Source organism: Tauraco erythrolophus, chromosome 12, assembly GCF_009769465.1.
Source record: "Tauraco erythrolophus isolate bTauEry1 chromosome 12, bTauEry1.pri, whole genome shotgun sequence".
Taxonomy (NCBI): domain Eukaryota; kingdom Metazoa; phylum Chordata; class Aves; order Musophagiformes; family Musophagidae; genus Tauraco; species Tauraco erythrolophus.
The window spans coordinates 4,511,315-4,531,655 of NC_141476.1; the positions used below are offsets into that span (position 1 = coordinate 4,511,315).

The 20,341-nt window shown below is 44.2% G+C and overlaps 1 protein-coding gene across 2 annotated transcripts in view; it reads right to left on the bottom strand.

The window, feature by feature from the left end:
* The window catches only part of PPP4R2 (protein phosphatase 4 regulatory subunit 2), a 32,444-nt gene extending 23,481 nt beyond the window's left edge, over positions 1 to 8,963 (bottom strand). For both annotated transcript variants that reach the window (XM_086618927.1, XM_086618926.1), the window contains exons 1-2: positions 8,918 to 8,963; positions 8,036 to 8,117 (exon numbers count right to left, since the gene is read on the bottom strand). In XM_086618927.1, coding sequence (XP_086475053.1) covers positions 8,036 to 8,117; positions 8,918 to 8,951 — 116 coding nt within the window. In that variant the 5' untranslated portion in view covers positions 8,952 to 8,963. The remainder of the gene's footprint in view (positions 1 to 8,035; positions 8,118 to 8,917) is intronic.
* Between the last annotated feature and the right edge of the window lie 11,378 nt (positions 8,964 to 20,341).

The following is a 20,341-nucleotide window of genomic DNA, read 5'->3' on the forward strand; positions in this document are numbered from 1 at the left end:
CAGACTTCAGGAGTGATGCTGTCCACTGTATAACAGATCCTGCACGAATTCCATAGCGCAATTCAGAGTGTATCCCATTCAACAGATACTGCACAGGAAAATAATCTATCAGGCAAAGGCGCAAAATAATTCTATAGTACTCGAGCTGAGGCAGGCAGAATATGGAAATGTTAAGTTGATGACGCTTTCTCAATAAACCTGTACAGCGGAAGCCCAAGAGTCAAAATTTAAGAAGAGTACTGTGCAATAAGTGAAGTATGTTTAGAAGTTTTCCTGAACTTGCAGCAAGTTAAAATTACCATCTCTATAGAACTTACCTACAGAAAAATCACTCCGAGTAATATAAAATTCATGTTTGGATACTTGCATACGTAAACGTATCACACCTTCCACATGCAAACTAAATTTCACATATCTATTAAGACTGAAATCATCGCAGGCATCGCCAGTTTGTACAGAACAGCCAAACAAACAAAAGAAATGCTGTAACCCATCTGGCAGGTGTACGTATCACTGTTCACTGACCAGTGCACAGACATTCAGAGGTTACCTCAGAAGAGCAGTAGATCACACTGAGACAACACTATCAAATCGTTACTCTATTGAGCAATAAAACTAGGAAACCAGATAAAGGAAAACGTACCCTGTGCAACTACTTCTGGATTTGAATTAACTCTGCATTATACTCCTATGCTTGCTAGTTCATGCACTGTCCCACAAAAACAGGCTTCACTCAGGTCTGAAAGCAGTACTACTAGGATCAGGTGAATTGCATTTCTATTACTAATTCCTCCCAAAACCAGAATCAAAAGCCACTCAATCGGCTTCTACACAAGGCGGTTCAGCTGACAGACACTGAGCTCGGGTTGACAAGGTGTAGCCTGCCTCAGCAATCTGTAACGCAGGCATTAGAGGTTTCTGCATCATCACACTCCCTTACCACTTCCAAGAAAATCTTCATCATGGAAAACTTGTAACTGTCTTCCAGTAGTATCATTTCTAAGAGTGAGACCTGCCAGACACTAGCTTTGTCAAAAAGCAGCATCAGTTTGATTTATCCACAAACCTGATAACCCACTGCCCCCCAAGATGAGCAGACTGGTTTGCATCCTCCCTTCTGCACACACCACTGCCATTCCTTCCGCCCAACACGTACCATCAAGCACAAACCTTCCCAAAGTCTTTAGGCAGGAAGAGGCAACCATCAGAAGCACATGCAACTGCATTAACTGCTACGGAATAAACAGCAAGGTGCTCTTCTGTGCAAAGTAACAGCAAACTGTCTGCAAAGAGACTAGTAAGGAGTATGCTTGAAGAACAGTCTGTTCACAGCAACAGGGCAGGCAGACATACTTACAAATCAAAGTCTGCACGCACAATTAATTTGCAGTTAAAATAGGCTGATTACACTGAAAAGTTACATTGCTATAAGCTGTTTGCCTTTTGTCTTTCTTTACATGTGTATTCTATAGAAGAGAGACTAAAGTTTACTAGTATCAGTTCATCACGCACATTTTATCATGTTAAAGTTTGACCTTCATACTGCAGACCCCCCCATAGATAGGAAGTGGCAGCATCTCAAATAAAACACAATAGTGTGTGTTTCCTAAAGAGGCAAGTGATTTCACCTGTATCACAACTGATTCCTCTGAAGTACTACAACTGCACATTTGACACGTCTATAATTTCTTTACAAGATAGGTAAAAGAGCCAGGAAGCTATACTATCTTTGGCAAAGATAAATCAGTAGGCTTTTCAACCAAGATTCCTGTCTTTTGGAGGCATCAGCAGATTATGAGACAGAAAATACAGTGTCAGTGAAGTGGAAATTAGTGGGGAATAATTCCAGCCACTTAGTGGAATGGAGTTAGTAAGGAATAATAGCAGGAAACAATGCAAGGAAGTTTACTCACATCTCTTGCTTCACTGAGAACATGGAAATGGAAGAGGCCTATACTAACAAAGACACACAGACTTCTTTCAGAAAATATTATCCTGTTTATTACAGCAGGAACTTGAGAATTGTTTTATTTCATTAAAAAAAAACATAAGGAATTACATTCCCCCAAAAGTTCTAAAGTTTCCAGATAATGATTTGCCTCCAAATCAGAAGAAAATTTCCAAATTAGTCAAAAAATACTAGCACATACATGTCAAACAACAAAACTGCTAGTTGAGTAAAAACAGAGAACATACTCTACAGAAAAAAAGTAGATTTAAATTTAAGCATATGAAATAAGATAAAGGAAATATAGCTAAAAAAATCTACATTTTTTGTAACATAAAAAAAGGAAATCATGATACAAGAGTTCAGAATACATCATTAAAACAGTAAAGATGAGAACAGGAACTTATTCTCATACATGTTCATTCCTGCCCCATCTCCATTCACATCTTTCTTCAGTTGACAAACTATTTCATATTTCACTGCTGTAACAAAATACAAAAGCTAAACTGATCCAAAAAAGTGCTCCAAAAACTCAGTAAGAAAAAAAAAAATACTGCTACACAGGGTACATGAAGCAGTATCGAAGGGGCTAAAATAATTTTTGCCATTATCCTTGACAGAACTACAGTTACGTAACTTACATTTACAGTTATATAATTCACCGACAGCAAATCGTGCCCGATCTACCTGACAGACTGCCGATGAGGGAAGACTGGCAGACACTGTTAACTCGCCCCAGCACAGTCTCCCACAGCACCTTTGTAGCCAAACTGGACAGCCACAGACTCAGTGGACCATCACACCTACGCAGCAGTGGTTGCGGTCAATGGGTCCAAAGTCTACCTGCAACCAGTTACAAACAGCGCTGCTCAGAGTCAATACTGGGCCATAGCTGTGCCCGTAGGCAGGAAGCAGAACAGCTGTCAGCATGCCCTCGCTGTGACAAAGGCTGCCCACACACTGGGTTACATCTGCAGTACCAGAGAGCGTGATTAGACCTCTCTACCTGGCACCTACAAGTCCGTAACTGCAGTACTATGTCAGGTGTGAGGTCATGCACCACAAAACAGCAGAAAGTGAGATGAGCAGAAGGCCACCAAGATAGTTAACAGAGCAGCAGCGCACTGCCTGGGCAGGAAGCTAAGGCAGCATGTCTTCTTCTGGAAAGCAGAAAGCTATGGTGGAGGAATCTAACTGTTGTCTTTCACCGCTGAAAGAGTAATTGTGTACAGGCAAGATGGAAACAGACTCCCTTCAGAGGGGCACTAATGAGGGCTAACAGGCAGTGGTCCTAGGTTGCCCCACGGGAAACTCCAAGCTGCTGCAAGGGAAACCTTATTCCCCGTGCACGTGGTTAAGCAGTGAAACAGGGAGCCAAACAGAGGCTATGGAATTGCTATCGCTGGAGATTTTCAGAGAAGCTGCACAAAGCCCTGAGCAACTTGAACTAACTCTGGAATTAGCTCCCCTTGAGCACAGGGTCTGACTGGATGACCTCCAGAAGTCCCTTCCAACTTACACTGTTCTATGATGATGTTACAGCCGTTCATATTTGCTCTAGAGTCATACATATTAAACTTGACTCAAGAAACTCTGCAGGAAAGCATTTATGTTGGTCCTCAAAGAAACTTCTGTCTTCAGGCTTAGATGAGGTACAAATTAATATTTCAGATCTTCCAGGGAAACTCTGAGGAAAGAATATGACTACATAAAGAAATAAAAACCAGAATGTACTTTAATGGCTGTTTATAATGCATCCAGAGCAAGAACTGGTATAACTACACTACATCCCAGCCAGGCCAGCGTTCTCTACTTAAGCCTAGAACTATTTTACAGTTAATCACTCCTGCCTGTATACTGTATTTCACCAGATTTTGGTACTTCACTACTTACTTCTGGATTCCTTTGCTGTCAGTAAGCATCTGTATCACACTTTCCACTATAGTAAGCCATTAAAACTGTGCTTTATAGGTCACTTGCCCTAGGGCAGGAGTGGGGGAAATACAAAGAAAATTCACATAAAATTTTTGACTGCTATTGTCTTCCAAGTTTTATTTCCAACTTTATAACCAAAGGAAAATTCTAGTTTTCCTTTCCAGTCCAACAAATGGGATTTTCTTGGTGAAGAATCTAAATAAATGGTTTAGAAACATTTTTGCTATTGAAGGGGCAGAATGATTTTAAATCCAAGAGAATTTCCTAAGAGGTAAGAAGTGGTGAGGTACTGGAACAGGTTGCCTGGAGAAGTTGTAGATGCCCCATCCCTGGAAGTGTTCAAGGTTGGGTTGGATGAGGCTTTGAGCAACCTGATGTAGTGGAGGGTGTCCCTGCCCATGGCAAGGGGGTTGGAACTAGATGACTTTTGAGGTCCCTTCCAACCCTAACCATTCTATGAAGAAAAAAAGGTACTTTAAGCACAAGACAAGACCACAATTGACAAGTGATCTTCATATCCATTCTTTAAGAATTCTTTGGAAGAACAAAAAATATTTCACTTCAGTACTGCAGTGCCGTGACTTTTGTACTGTCTCTTACAGCCATTTCTACTTTGGAAAAAACATAAATGGATTCCTTATGCAAAAAAAACAAGCATAAAAACTTATCTTGTTTTTAAAGAAGTCTTTCAGATACAGCAAAGTATTAAGACTAACAAATTTCCTATCTCTTTATTTTACTTAGTTTTGCAAGTCATGCTGATCTTTTACAAACTAGAGAAAGTAGGTTATAATGGTTTTCACCAACTATATTCACTCTCGCTAAAGAAACTTCATGTTAGCATCTTAGTAAAAAGTCAAGTCAATTAAGGAGTACATCACTCCTCCGAGAAGAAAAAAGTCCTAAGAGTCAACACGAGATTAAAAAAGGTTGATCCATAAACTTTATATTTCACCTAAGGCTGTCTTACCATAGCAACCATTAAGAAACAAAAATATTTTGAAGTAGCCAAGCAATAAAACTTCTGCTTCTGTTCACCTATAATGAAGGAAGTTTAGCCTGCCTTTTGTAAAGGCAGGCCATAATCTTGCACACAATTAAGTGAATGGTTAACTTTGCACAAGAAGATAGCTTAAACTTCAAACAGATGAAGTTAACACACGTGATTACATGATCGGGCTTTTACTGCAAGGTACTCGCAGCACAACAAAGTTTGCGATGGTAATATAATGAAATTTAGCAACATTTTTATTCCAGACCTTCCTTGTAAACGAAAAAGACTTCTAATGACAATAAAGACACGCTCTGAAAAGCCTTATCACAGTTGCAGTGCTGGCCTATACAACGCTCACCCTTTGTTCCTTCTCTACACCACCTCTTCAGTTGCACTGAGGTTTGACATACCAGTTAACAGGGACAAAACCAGCTGCATCAATGAACTGAACCTTGTTAAAACCAGAAAGTTACTACAACTGCTAGCAGTTCCCTGCTCCAGTTACCATGTACCTACATAAACAGCTGAACAAGTTAAACAGTGACACAAGGGCTGCATTAGCCAAGGCTGCGGCCAAGAGAAACACTAGTAAAATTCCAGCCTAACCTAAACCTGCGTCTACCTGTTGGTAACTTGCTCGGATGAACAAGCACATGGAAACAACCGGGGGTAGGGAGGGTACCCCACAGCCTTAGTGAGCCCGCGCTTCCAATCTGCTAAGCAAACTACGCATGTCACAATCATGCTTTGATGAGAACCTTAAAAGTCATTTTAATCTGCTTCATTAGCAGACTTTCAAAGGAAGCTTACTAATTGTTTACAAGATCTGCTGCAACTATGTCCAGGGGCGGGGGTGGAGGGGAGAGGTGAGAACACCCTACACTTAACCCAGGATGTAGACTGCAGCGTATCAGCCGAAAATCAGTATTCAACAGTGATTTAAGTTAAAAAGCTGAGAGAACCCCCCCAAACACTATATAACTCTCCCAGAAACAGCAGGAACTCAAAACAAAATACTTCATATTTCACTTGTCCTTATTTGCCTTAGTCCTCGCTTGCACGGGTAATTTTGTTTGTTACTTAAGGAACAGGCTGTGACTGAATAAGATCCATTGTTTTTCAATAAATAAGTCTGCAAACCGTTTGTGTAAAACTCCTGACTTAACCATCCTTTTTTTTTCCCCCCAAACTAAGCTCTGAACTTCATTAAAATCCTAACATATGTCACTACAAACTACTACTCTAGATTTCACCTTCTCATTCCAAGGCAATCTCTTTATTACTGCTTCAGATTTCTATTAAATAAAGTTACTTTTGCATAACTTGAAATAAAGAATATTTAGCTCATTTTGAATGAACATCTATTTGGTAGGTTTGTGTATTCAGGAACACTTTCACAGTGGTCAAGCTGCACCAGCTTAAAAATACATTCAGTTCTTATAACACATATTACCAATCTCTACGTGAACGTTTACCATTAGTTTTTAGTTTTTACTCATTTCTTCCTGATACTTTGACACATAACACATTAGTGAAAACAGAAGTATATTTGATGAAGAAATACAGACTTGGTAGGTAATGGAAAGGAAATTAAATGTCACTGAACAATATTTCCATGTCTGTCTCCAGATTGTATTAGATACTTCTGATGTTCACATCCAACAGTTTTTAAAAAACAATTTAATGTAACTGAAAGGTTCAAGAATGCTGAAGGAGTCTACAGACCCGAAAAATAGCCAAAGAAAACCCCGGAAACATAGAAGGTCAGGGTCTACATGAAGTTCTAGACAACTGATTCCAGTTCAGTTTTAAGCAATAGTTTGTAATAATCAAACAATAGCAATTAAAAAAAAAAAAAGTAATTTTTCAAACAGAAATAATATCTAGAGTTTATTCATTCTCCAAGTTTTACATAGGGAAGAATTTTCCCAAGAACTTGCCCTTATACAACCACTTTTTAAAACTACTTTGAAATATATTTAATAGTGGCAGAAACAATAAAAACAACCTGAAGAAATATATCCAGAACAGGAAAAATATTTTAAACATATTATACTGATAAAACACACCACAGTGAACCCATACTAAGTACTACACCAAATATTAAGCATTACAGCTGTATATTTCTGCTGAGCCAAAGCATTCTATTCAAAGAGCAAAGTACATTTCAGAACTTGTTTTTCTTTCAAAGCCATTAATTCAAGCAGTACTACAAGCTATCGAAAACAAAATAAAATCAAAATCTACAAACCTCCTAGAAGTTAGAGAGATTCTAGAAACCCAAACAAAGGCCCTGCGATCACTGGTTGCTACCAAAACACGGGCAAAAGCACAGATCTCTTGCTGAAGCCTGTCGTCTGGCACTAGGCCTCAAAAACAAGGAGAAGGCCTAGGAGCCAGAAAGTGAGCCGATCTCTAGCAACGCACCCGGGGAAGCCTTTCCCCTTCCTGCCAAATAGTGATCCCACAAGGAAGTCACCCCGCGCAGCACCAGCGCTCATCCTTGACAAGGAGCGTGCAGAACGGCTCCTTCCAGCTACATCACTCCTTCAGGCAGAAACCCGCGAGGGTGACCTATGAAAGAAAGTCCAGGAGAAGGGAAACTCCTGAAAAACGAGCGACTACGGAAACTCAGAACAATTCCCACAGGTCTCCTCTGCAGAAAGCACCTATGGGATTCTCCCCTCTTCGTCAGAAGCATTTAGACGCAATCATCACACGGCACAGTACACAAAGCCTACAAAGAAATAATCTAAGCCATTCACATCTTTGCGTAAATAATACTATTAGACACTGTATACAACAGATATTACAACAGAGATTACAACAGGGAAATAAACTTTCCATTTAAAGAAAATTCACGTCACATAAAATGTGTAAAGAGCAACAGGTTTACTGTGCCAAGCAGGATTAGTAGGACCTGGCAGGTACCCCTGAGCAAAGCCTATACAAAAACTCTCCCTACTAGACAAAACTAACCACCAGCAAACAAAATAACCTATCCAAAATTAAATGGGAACTAAGGCAAGCTTCTATAGCTCACAGAAGCAATTCTCAAACAAAAAGAGAATCCAGGTAGCATCTCGTTGACTTAAAATGCAGAAACGTCATAAGCTACAAATGAAGAATCACAAAAGAAAAAAAATAATCACACTTACATCGTCTCTCCAGTCTTAGCAACATGACAAAGAAACTGATCCAGTATTGGACACACTTCCTTCTTTCCTCTCTTCTCAAAATCTGTTGGTGTGAGAATGACATAAAAAGAACGGTAAATGAAGATAGGACAAAGAACAACAAAAATTCATAATAATTAGCAAATTATTTGCTCCAACGATCACTACAGCTCTCACAAAAATATCGTCATGCTTATCACAATGCTTTAGTTGTTCCCAAGAGCTCCACCAGCTTCTCAGTCCTGTACAACACTTAATATTTTCGTGTGGAGAAGCTACATGCACTGGAGTAGCAAAAGTTGATTTGCAACTTCTTCTGAGCAGCTACAAGAGAGAAGGAGGCTGATTTCCCCCGGCTGCATCAAGCACGGCAGGCAGGCACAGAAGCGGACTGGGGAGGCAGGAAAAAGCACAGACAGGGGCGCGGGCCGAGGAGGGGAAGGCAGGCGGGCATGCGGGGGAAGGAGCGGGCACTCCCGCCGAGGGGAGCCGCGGGCCTGGAGGAGAGGAGCCGGTGGGGTCGGTCACCTCCCCCTGCCGCTGCCCCTCACGCAGCCCGGAGCAAGCCCGGGGGGACCGTCGGGGCAGCGGGGACTCGGGGCTCCCCTCTCCCCTTCCCCACAGGGAGCCCCGGCGCCTCTCCCCACTCCGCGGGACCCCCTTCCCTCCCACGCGAGGGGTCCCCTCCCCACGACACAGAGACCCGGGCCCCGACCCTCGTCCCCGGCGGAGGGGAACTGCCGCCCTCAGCAAAGGGCGCTCCCCCCCCTCAAAAGGGTCTCAGCTGCGAGGGAGACCCCCGTCCCCTCCTCAGCGAGGGGACGCCGCTCCCCCCCCACCCCCCGCTCCCAGCCCCGGCACCACCTTTCAGAGCCTCCTGCAGCCTCTCGACGTCCATGATCCGCCTGGGCGTCTCCCCCCCGCTCCGCGCTGCTCCCCTCCTCCAGCCCCCCCCCACCCCGCGCAGGAAACGGGCTGCGGCCGCCGCGCACACACAGAGACCCCGGACTCAGCAACCCTCCAACATGGCGCCCGGGCCGTCCCCGTGCGCGGCCCCGACTGCCCGCCCTCCCCCTCCTCCTCCCTCCCTCCCTCCTGCCGGGGGGCGGCGCGCGGGGCGGGGCGGCGCTGACTGACCGGGCGGAGGGGCGGGAGGCGCCCAAGCCCGCTCTGCTGAGGAGACTCTCGCCGCCGCTCTCCTCCTCCTCCTCGGGCTGCTGCCCTCCTCACGCCGGCCCCGCCGGGCAGATCCTCGGGGACGGGGATGGGAACGCCGAGCTCCCGCCTCGCTTGGCAGGGCCTCCCCGCCCCGGCCTTTCTGGGAGCCTGTGCGCCTGCCTTCCCCCTCAGGCTGAGGGCGACGGCTCTTCCCCACCCTCATGGTGTTGTTTGTGCGTAGGTACGCTCGTCTCACTTTTATTCTCAAGAAGGAGCTATCTTCCCTCTGCTTCACTCTTACCTGCCTCTCCCAGCCCTTTTGTGCACCTTCGAGCCCGAGAGCTGCCCTCACCCCAGCACACACTACCCGTGTTCCCGGGGATGATCCCTTCTCTCACAGCAACTCCCAAGGAAGAAGTGGAGCCCAGGCAGCCGCTTGTCACTCCTTTCTGGAGAGAAAGTCCCCCAGCAGAGAGCAGCCAGCGTTGCCCCCTGCCAGCTCCAGCCACGGACGGGCTCCTTCACTCTGAACGCTTTGGTAGGACTGAGGGATGTGCAGCGGTTGTTCCCGGAAGGAAAGAGAAACGCAAATTTAACACACACGAAGTTGTAAATAAGGTAGCGCAACATCGATGCCAACTGTTATTCTAGGCATGCGTGAGCGGGCACATCTGTGGTGGTTTATGATTAGGTAAAAACCTGATATAGACCTGGATCGTGTCCCAGTCTCCTCGCAGGCCGGCCCAGCCGTGGGCAGGAGCGGGCCGGCGGTCTGCAGCAGAAACGCAGGCTCTGCCGTACCATCTCAGAGGAGAGCCTAAAAAGATCGTAATGCCAGTGGTTGTACTAACTTTTCCACTCGCCCAGGTGCCAGTGTGACAATAGAAAACCTCTGACACGGCTACGTTTCTTAGAAATGCTGCTAACACCACAAATGACCCGGTTTGCAGACGACCACGAACAGCTAAGAGATGAATTTGGCACCCGTAGCAAACATTCCTGTGCTGCAAACTGCCTCCTCGGACCCCTTGTGTTGATTTTATCATGCAGGAAGTGATCCACATGACACGCAATTAATTGTCTCCACTGGCAACTGCATCATGCAGAAACCCTAACTTTTATTAAAAAAAAAAAAATCTATGGCTTATAAAATCAAGAACCTTTCAGGTTTCTTTGACCACTGAAGGACTACATAATGCTAACAGGGATATTTAAGGTTTCATATTCACAGATGTATTGTACAAAAATTCTTGTTTCATCCTGTTGCAAAAATCTTTGCTAAAATAAACAGACCTCATAAGGAAAGTTCTGGGTTCTTTGTGAAGGCTGTGGTCAGGCAGAGGGGAGCTCATGAACTTCTCCCTCTCTCTTGTCAGCAGGAAGAGGGAAAAGCAGCAGCAGTGTTTAACGAACTGACTTTTCAGGACAGGCCTTGTTTTACAAGGCACCCAGCAGCACCAAACGTGGATTTTAATGGTGGGAATCCTGCAGCCAGTGTGTGGGAAGAGGGGGCCGAGTCACCTCCAGCCTGAGCAGAGAGCTGAGCTGTGGTGGTGGCTCTAAGCATGAGAGCAGAGCAGCCACGGCACAACAGGAAGCTTAGGCAAAGCACCTCTTCCATAAACCTCAAAAATAGTTCAGGGCAGGTACAGACACCTTAGCTGTAGTGTTTTGGGGCTCTCTTTGACCAAACATGAATAGCTGGAAGCTTGCTTAAGTGCAACTTTAGAAGACTACTACTTCTGAGAGTTTTACAAGGGAATTGCCTGGTTTTTGTGCCACGGATCGATTCTCATCTTCTCAAAAGGAAAATGGCATTCCCCACTGGACATGAGTTACATGAGAAACCTCGACAACAATACTCAGGACTTTGCACTTTTACTTTCTTGTACATGTTTCTTATGTTACATGCTCCCTTGCAGCCAGCCAGCATCGTTAACTCTACTAACCAAACAAGTGACCAGAGAGATAACGATACAACTTGCCCAAATCTGTAAAGAAGGAAGAAAATACTCAACCAAAAAACCCAACCAACAAACCCCAGTGCAGGAGGTGGCATTAAAGCCATAGTGAATTTAGCTGCCGTCTTTCTTCTGACCATTTTGCCCATAGTAGAGACATGGGCACCATTAACAATTTTTGTTACTGGCCGTCTTGTCCTTGCAGCTCTGTGGCCACGACTCTCCCTGCCTCGCTTCCTCTGTGGCAGGCTTACTTTTCTAGCATTAGAAATCTGAATTAACTGAAACTCTACATTCATTTCCCTTTATGATTAGACAATAATACGCTCTCTACAGCATTAACAACATTGTCCCCCAAAACATCAGTAAAAAATCTCTTCAGTGTGGAAGGGGCTGTGTTGAGGACAGAGTTGGCAGAGGACAGGGGATGGTTTCAAGGCAAGCAGTGGATCCTGGGCTGACGGCAGGAGTGCGGAGGCCTGTGTGCAGATGCACCACCAACAGAAAAGGGCAATACAGCCAGATGAGAGGTTAGCCTGGATCCTTTTCCTTGACGTCTGCTTTATTTAAAGGAGATATTGACACCCAGCTAAAATACTAAAAACACTAGCTTACCTCTGCAACCTTCAGAAGAGTGGAGACCAAACCTTCCCTAGAGCAGAGCTTCTCTTAAATAACACCTATATCCCAGCTGACAGCATTTCCCCCAGACTCCCCGTTAACTCACGTCCCCGGCACAGCTTGCTCTTTGTAACAATTCTCAGAGCTGGTCACATGCTCTCAATTTTCAGCTCTTCCCAAGGAACTGCATTTCCCAGCATGATTGCTCTTAAAGAATCCCACCAGCGGAAACAAGCCCAGAGAGGCATAAACATGCATTATTAAAGTCTAGTAGTTACACAACCTATTAAAAAAACCGCAAGAGAGCAAATTCAATCATCTTAAACAGCATCCCATTCTCTTTACAGGTATCACCAAAATCAACAAAATAAAGCTCGTAATTGTCAATTTGAAAAGTTGTGTTGCCAGCCTGTTCTTTTAAAACAGGAAAAAACCCAACAGCTGTTCCCCAGATACTAGAATTACTATTGAAAACTAGGACAACGCAGCATTTCTGCACTAAACCAGCAAGTTGCAGAAAAAAGAAATACGCTTTTTCTAAATCTGGTACTACATTCTGTACAGAAGTCGAAAACTAATTTAACAGTTTGCAATGGAATAAAATACACTCAGCCATTTTATGAAGTACTTCAGAGCCACTTCTTTGGGTGAGGTTTGATCCTAACGCTGCACGGTGCAGTAGTAGGACAGCCCTTTTACTTCCTACTTGGAAAAAAGTGGAATGAAGTTTTTCAAATAATATACTTCCAAAAAGTTGGGTTTTTTCTACAGGGAAGCCTTTAAATTGAATTATTTTTTTTTAAAAAAAAGACAAACAGTGAATATTGAACATCAAGAGGTCCTCAAAATTCAACAGACATGTAGAATTAATGAAAACACTATATCTTGGTTTTTCCTTCCATTTTCAAAGGAGAAACATTGAAATATCACCCTAGAATACAAAAAAGCTTGTAGGTCGTTTCCTTATTGATTTTTTGTGTGATCTCAAGTAATTGAGTTGGGCAATCATGCCCGTGTTTCTTCATGAATGAAACAGAAATTACAATTACTCTTCTGTGTCAGGTGTTTGGCACAACTTGGAGTAAAAACACACAGAGTATGATTCCAGTTTGTATGAGCTCTCAGTGCCGCTTTTGGGGTATTTTCTGAGAAAACCACGAAAAGCAATCACTGTGTTAGGAAAGGGGATGTGGTGGTTTTAAACATCTAACAAAATAGTGACAAGAAATTGTTTTACAATCCAGATTTCAGGTTTCTTCTCACGCTAAACTTACACAAAGCCTTGTTCAGATTTACATTTTAGATTTCTTTCGAACTTCTGCAAAACCTATTTTTTGAGAATTTTCTAAGAGAGCAGGAGCGGGTCCTGCCTACAATATGAGTCCAGTTCTGCCTGGTGCACTGGGACAAATCCCTCTTTTCTTCCTTGGTCTTACTCTTGAGCAGCTCAGGTCAGGCAGTAGTAAGAGTTACGTTCATCTTCATCCGTGCTGAAGGAAGATACAGAACTAACATCCAAGTTACATAGCATAATTATGTCCTTCCACGTTCTCATCTTCTTGAGACACCAACAAACTAGAACAAACCAGAAACCAGGTGACAACATTAGTCACATCACACCCTTCGCAGACAAACCCAAAACAGGGCAGAAAATACCATATTGCCGATTCTGATGGGTCTGTAGGAGATGAACGTGCACTACCCAAACAGGGCACTCCTGCATTTCCTGTTCCTTTGTGTCAATCCCATCGAAAACTATTCTTGTTTTAAAGTTGGCTCTGCTGGCGTGGCATGGCCGGGCCAGCTGATGCCAGGAAAAAGCAGCAGTGCGTGGGGAAAGCAGAGGAATGACGGTGCTCGTCTCAGCAGCGGCAGGGGCTCAGCTGGGCTGGTTCATCCGGCTGCCCTGGAAGGTCTTTGCTGGTCACAACAAAACAACACCTGATTCCTGAGCTTTCGGACCATGTGACTTTGGAAGATACTCACGGAATTAAAGACTGTCCCACCCCTGGGCACAGATCGACAGGCCCGATGCGGATTAAAGCGATGGAGGGTGTAGGACCAGCAGATACTTCTGCTTTCAGAACGAAGCTTGGATTATTATCTTAACGATCCCTGACCTAACCTGACAAAGTGTTTTCCTTCACTGACGTGTGACAGCAATTTGTAAGGAATTCCAACTCGGTTTGAACCAAAACTGATCAGTGCAAGTGGAAAGAACCTGCAGCAATTCAGTGCAATACCAAGCGAGCGGGATGCAGCAGAATCCCAATAGTGGGAACAAGAACATGAGGACAATCCTGCTTCAAGACCTACTTAGCTCTTCAGAAAATATTGTTTGTCGATACGCATCAAAGGATTTACAAAAGGAGGTTCGGGGGTTTGGCTGGTTGGTTTGGTTTTTAATCTACAGCTGCAGAAACTCATGTTGGTACAATAAAATTACATGAAAAAATCGAGTGTCTCCGAACCATTCAGAATAATGAAAAAACAAAAAACTTTTCCAAAGTACCTCATAGCCGCTTTGAGACAAATTACGTCCCTCCTCTGAGAAAATGACTCAAAAGCTTTGATGGGATTTTAATAGATCAGGAAGGCCCAGGAGTATCAAACGATCAGAATGGCTCACGTGGTGCCTTAAATCCAGAAAAGGCTGAAAACATGATGGTCGTGTTTGTGGGAGCTGGGTTTATTTTGAAAGAGTCTTCACAGTGAGACTTGAAAAGGAGCAGCTGGATCTGATAAACATTCTAGGCTGTCCCTAAACAAGCCACTAACCCTGCACCAACACACATCAAGTCTCCACGGATTTTCTCCCGTTAATCCCAGAGCCCGTGGCAAATCAGTGCCAGTGCAGTTTTCTTTCCAAGCTGCTTTCCAACACCTTCCTCCCACCCCAGTATATCCCTAAGACAGAAAGCTTCTTGTGGACTGCTCTACCAACTACCAGGTCATTTGGATTAACACCAGGCTTGTTTTTTCCCCTGGAGCACAGGTGTGAGGAAGCCAGTGTTCAAAACAAGTCACCCTTTAGAAGCATGGACCAGACAAGGAGATTTTTTTTTCAAGGTGTGTACTCTGAGAAGGCACCTGCTTCGTACAGTTCTACCCACCACAGCAGGGAATCAACCTGCTTCAGAAGGATTCAGGAAGCTCCTGCAGGAATAAGTCGACTGATGACACTTTAAAAAAAAAAAGGCCATGTCATTTCAGCATCGTTATATTTTAGCTCCAAGACACTGTTAACACATTTTTGGACTAATGTGTAGTTTTCACAAAATAACGTGCAATTATGGTACATGTATAGAAACGTAAAAGTCAAACCAAAATATTTCACCTGAAAAGAAAACATTAGCAAAGTGCTTTGTTAATCCTAAATGCTGATTCTCATTTCCGTGTTACGTTTCCATTTTCCTTTTAATTTCAAAGGAAGCGTTGACAGTTTGGTTTTTATTGTGATCCAGAATGAAAGCAAAATTTCCAAACATTTCTATTTCTTTTGAAACACAAAGGGCAATTCCTTATCTCGTGCCAACAACGGCTCTTCGGAAGGCTGCAGTCTGGGTGGATCCCAGCGTGGACACGCACTCGCCTCGAGCACAGTGGGGGAGTGTTTCCAGCCTTGGTGGGCGACAACCCATGTACCTGTGCCATCCCATCTCTGGATGGGCACTCAGTGTCTATTTATTAGCATCATATTTGACACTCTCTGAGATTCGGCTTATTTATGGTTAGAGGTACCTGATTCTTATGAAAGGAATCTCTTCTTCAAGCAGTGGGCAGGAAATTATTTTAAATTAAATCAACAGTTTGTGCCAAAGATGATGTAGTGTCAAGATGTACCCTGAAGTCTCACACATTTTTCTGGGTACTTTTTTCCCAGCTCTCACTGTCAGAGAAGTTACCTCTCAAGGACCATACTGAGGAGGATGAAGGTGAAATCATAGCTGAGCCCCATTTAGATTCTGCTCCGCAATGAGGGTGTCTCCTGGAGCCAGAGACATGGTTATGGATGTGGGTACAACAGTGAGGGCAGGGGAGAAAGAGGCTATTCCAGTGCCCAGGGCCCTCAGCTGCGGGTAACTGAGCTCCAAGGCCTTGCTTCAGTGCAGAGTTTATTTGTTCCAAACAAGAGCTGCAGTCAACAAGATTTCGACTGAGGTAACAAATCCAGCAGTACGGCAGCGGGGATGGAGGAAATCGGTTTGGGTCCCTTTCTCCGAATGCCCATCCTGTTGGCTGTTGTGCCCGGGTTGGTTCTGCTTAGCCCATACCTTGGAAAAACTGTGTTCTTCCCACAGCGGTACTGGCTGAAGCCACGTTTGCCAGTGAGAAATCCTGGCTCAGAACATCACCAACCAGTCTGGTTGTGGAACACGTAACCAAACACCACACAACTACACGCTTCCCAGGCCAGAGATGAAGCAGCACTGCACAGAGTGCTATTGTTTACCGCCGGCCTTGCCTTTTCTCATGAGTATCAACAGGAGTTTTATTCTTGACTTCAAAGAGAGCGTGACTGAGCCCAACATACCATACTGTTGAGCAAGTGAGGAAACAAGGTCATCATCAGGCAGACAACTGGTTTGGCTGAATAGACAAGTCCCAAACTTCTGTCACACAGAGATGTTGCAGCAAAACCAAGGACATCGCAGCAGTGACCACACAAAAATGTCAAAAAAATAAAATTAAATACAAGAAGAAGGGCAGGGAAATGATGCTAAATGACCAAATTCTCCAAGGAGCCAAAGATAAAGGAGAAACAGCAAAAAGTAAAAGGCAAAACTTCAGTTTCCTCTGAAAGCAGGTTCTGATCTCTGGTCACTGTGACAGAACTGGAGTTACACTCTGAGGGAAGTTAAATGTATGTGTCTGTCTCTCTCAGTAACATACCCAACCTAATACTCTCTCGCTGTGGTAAAATTGTAAGAGAGGAACATTTTTCTCTGCTGGATGCAGACATTCCCTGTATACATACACTGTAACATCACTAACACTAAATTCCATCCCAACCAGTCCCAGTACACACACACACATAAACTCTTGCATTGAAAAGAAAACTATCAAAACGCAGAGCTTGCTTAAAACTTCATTTATTTGTAACGTAAGCCAGAGGATCTTAATCAACCCAGAAAGGCACTGCTAGGCCTCCTTGGGACCTACACACAACTAGTGCACTTGCCCAATAAAAGCACACAAGCAATGAAATGACAGAGAACCGGGACAGAATTCTTCACACACACGCTCTTGTTGTGCGCACACACACACGGAGAGCAGTTTCCAGTTCCCACCTGTAAGTGGAATGGCAGCGGAGCCATCGGAGCCCGCTTTGTCCCATGCGGGCACACAGCCTGGAAAAGCTCTCACGTTTTCTAAGTGATGCCACCAAACGCTTCCCACTCCGGCCGTTCTCTGCGCACTGGTAGCCTGACCCTCTCTGCAATGGCTTTGGGCTAAAAGGAGGTGCTCAGCAGCTCTTCAACATAAAGCCCCTGGTCGTCTACCTGCGGCAAGTTCAAGTATAACAGAGCAAATTTCAAACCTGAACGTTTGACGCTGACACAGCAACAACTTGGTTACGCACTTGACTTTATGCCTTGCGTAGGAGCCTACTGACTACACAGGCCAAATTCGGAGTATCCAACGGCTGCTGGGTTGGGGCTTGTGTCCAACAGCCTGGGTACCGCTCTCTGGGCTGTGCCCTGCTGCTTCTTCCTCAGTGTGAAGGGTGAGTCTTTTCCTTTGTTATCCATACATTCCGTGTGCTGGAGTTTCTGTTCATTTAAAGAAAACTATTTTCATTTCCCTTCGATGTTATGATGACACTGCTCAAGGAGTTTCGGTTACATTACACCACTGGAAATAACTAAAATACATGAGAGGAAGGGGAAATCGGGATATAAAGTCTATATACACATCCCATTATTAAAATAAAAGGCGGCTAATCACCAAGGAATTAGCCCCAAGTATGAAATACATAATGAATGAAAACTGGTTTCTAAATAAGATTAATATTAGAATCGACTACTTTTAAAACCAAAATATAACATGGTTTTGGAAGCTGTAATAAAATATAAATTAATAGTTCTAACAACAGAAAAATCAAAGTTACATAATTGTTTTAAAACACTTTGGAGAGCTCAAATTATAGCTTTTCTTCCTCAGAAAAAGCCCAGCAGGGGGGAACCTCCCCCATTCTTCCTGCAAGTTGCTATTACATTAACAAATGTCTTCATGTTAAAGCATACACTTCATATATTTTAATAGCTGTTGAGAACATAACAGTTTTTTCTACACATAATGTAGCACCTCCTGTAAACATAAAAAGCACTGTTTCCATCTCTAATCATTTCATATGCAATAATGCCTTTGTTTTGCAACGAATTCCATTCCTTCATTTTAATGTGCTCATAGTGGCAGGGTTCTGCTGAATCATAGGTGACACAACCACAGCCTCCTGAACCTCAGAGGCCTCGCACCAGTGCTGCAACTGTCTGGGCAACAAGACTGGCAACAAGACTTCTGCTCTGCAACTTTCTGCGACTTGTAGGTACCACAGAAATGAGGAATTCAGAGTGCCCAGCTTGTGTCTCATCTGTCCTCATTCGACCTACAGTCAGCTTTACCCTGACACCTGAAAATAAAAATCAAAAAGCAAGCTAATACTGTTTGCAAGTTCTCAGTACTGCTAGCCCAAAAGGTTTAGGCTTACGCTATCTTCAACTTTTTCAAACAGCCTGCTGAATTTCTCCTTTCGTTGCCTTCTGGTTCTGAAGCCTTCGAGGCTCATTGAGTTGCACTGCTGTACTTCTCTGGTAGCTATAGATGTACTGCTAAGTGGCAGCTAAAACTTCGGATAAAACAGAAAACACCGAGGCAAGTTGCGAGAGACAGTTAACACCTACGCTTCGGTTTAAACGCCTTTCTGGTCCCACTAGGAAATTCTGGGCTTTCCATCAAGACAGAAGCAGAGCTGCCTCTGTCCTGGGCACGTCGGTTCACCACACTTACGTGGTAGAGCTGCAAGATAACAGATCCAGGTCGGAAACACGCACAAACCATGGATGAGAGTTTGCAGCACCCAGAGGCGCAAACAACAGACGTTTTCTGTCTGTCTGTCTGTCATGCCCGTGAGGACCAGCACAGACCAGCAGTGGAACTGCCGGCACCGACACCATACGCCCCTTACTCCAAGCCTCCATCTCAACACCTCCTCTACTCCGACGACTCTGCAGCGATGCTGTGTGCCGCACTGTGTCACTCGCACAACACGCTGACGGATGCGTCACAGGCGTTTTCGTGTTCTGGTGTTCGGAGAAAGTTTGCCAGCACTTCACCCTGTGCACAGCCTGTTTAGCTGACAGGCTGAGACGCCAGCAGGCCTGCATTTTCCCTCCTCTCACGAGCTGCCATGCAAGGAGGGAGCGATGTGCAAGCTAAAAGGACTTTCCCTCGTAGAGTGTTTTCTTAGGAAACCATGCATCAGTCCTGACTGGGTAGGGCAGAAATCCCCAAAACTGCAATTCTTCAGAAATCCTACTTTTTAACTTAGGAAACATATCCTTTCCCTCCCCCACACCCTTCAAACATTTATCTCTGATAAATATATATTATGTGTACAAGAGATACAATCTGTATCAGTTTTCCTTTCATTAGAGAACAGCTGGATGTACCTCACCCTCCTGACCCCTCTCCTACTTTGCCTATTAGATACAAAAGGGAGTAGTTCTAAGTAACGGCTAAATTTTTTGCTGAACAGACTGGAAAAGTAAGCCCGTTTTCCCTGCTGTTTTCTGTAAGCACTCACCTACACACGCTCTTCAGGGCTCACCCTTAGAAAACGCCCTCTGGGAGTCACCTCTTGTACGGCTGCTCTTCAGGAGCACCCTCACTTTCAGCTCCCCACTGACTTCTCCCAAGCACCTTTCAGCTACTGAGACTCTTAGTGATCTCTTGTCTGTGCACATCCCAAGATGATCATCGTGCTTTCAAAATCTAGACTCAATGAAGTATTTTAAATAAACATCAAAGCCATCTTGTATCTTCTTTCACTTTGAGGCTATTCGTTGTGATCCTAGCATAAAACTCCCTACTTCCAGGACTGGAAGTGCCAGGCAGAAATAAATTTCTACACCGCAGGTTTCTGGCGAAGCAGAAGGGGGTGGGTCAGAGGCAGCATCCTCAGTCTCCCAACACAGGGACGGAAGAATGGTTCATGGTGGCATACCATTGTTACTGGGCAGTAAATAGCACTTAAAGAGGAAAACAGATCAATCAATAGTACCTGGTTTTATACTTTTCATTCACAATATTCTTGGACTGTGTCTAACGTATTTAGTATTACCAAGTTAGGGAACACATTCCTAAAACTGTATGGTAGTGGTGGGGAAGACCATGACAGGACTCCATGCAAGAAAGGATTCTCTTTCCCTTCTCCCTTAGCTGTGCAGGTGCCACAGCTTCCACTGCATCCCTCTCCCATTTCCTGTACGCAGTTTTGCTCTTTCTGCTGTGATTATTTTCTTCCTAATTCCTTCACGAGAAGCCC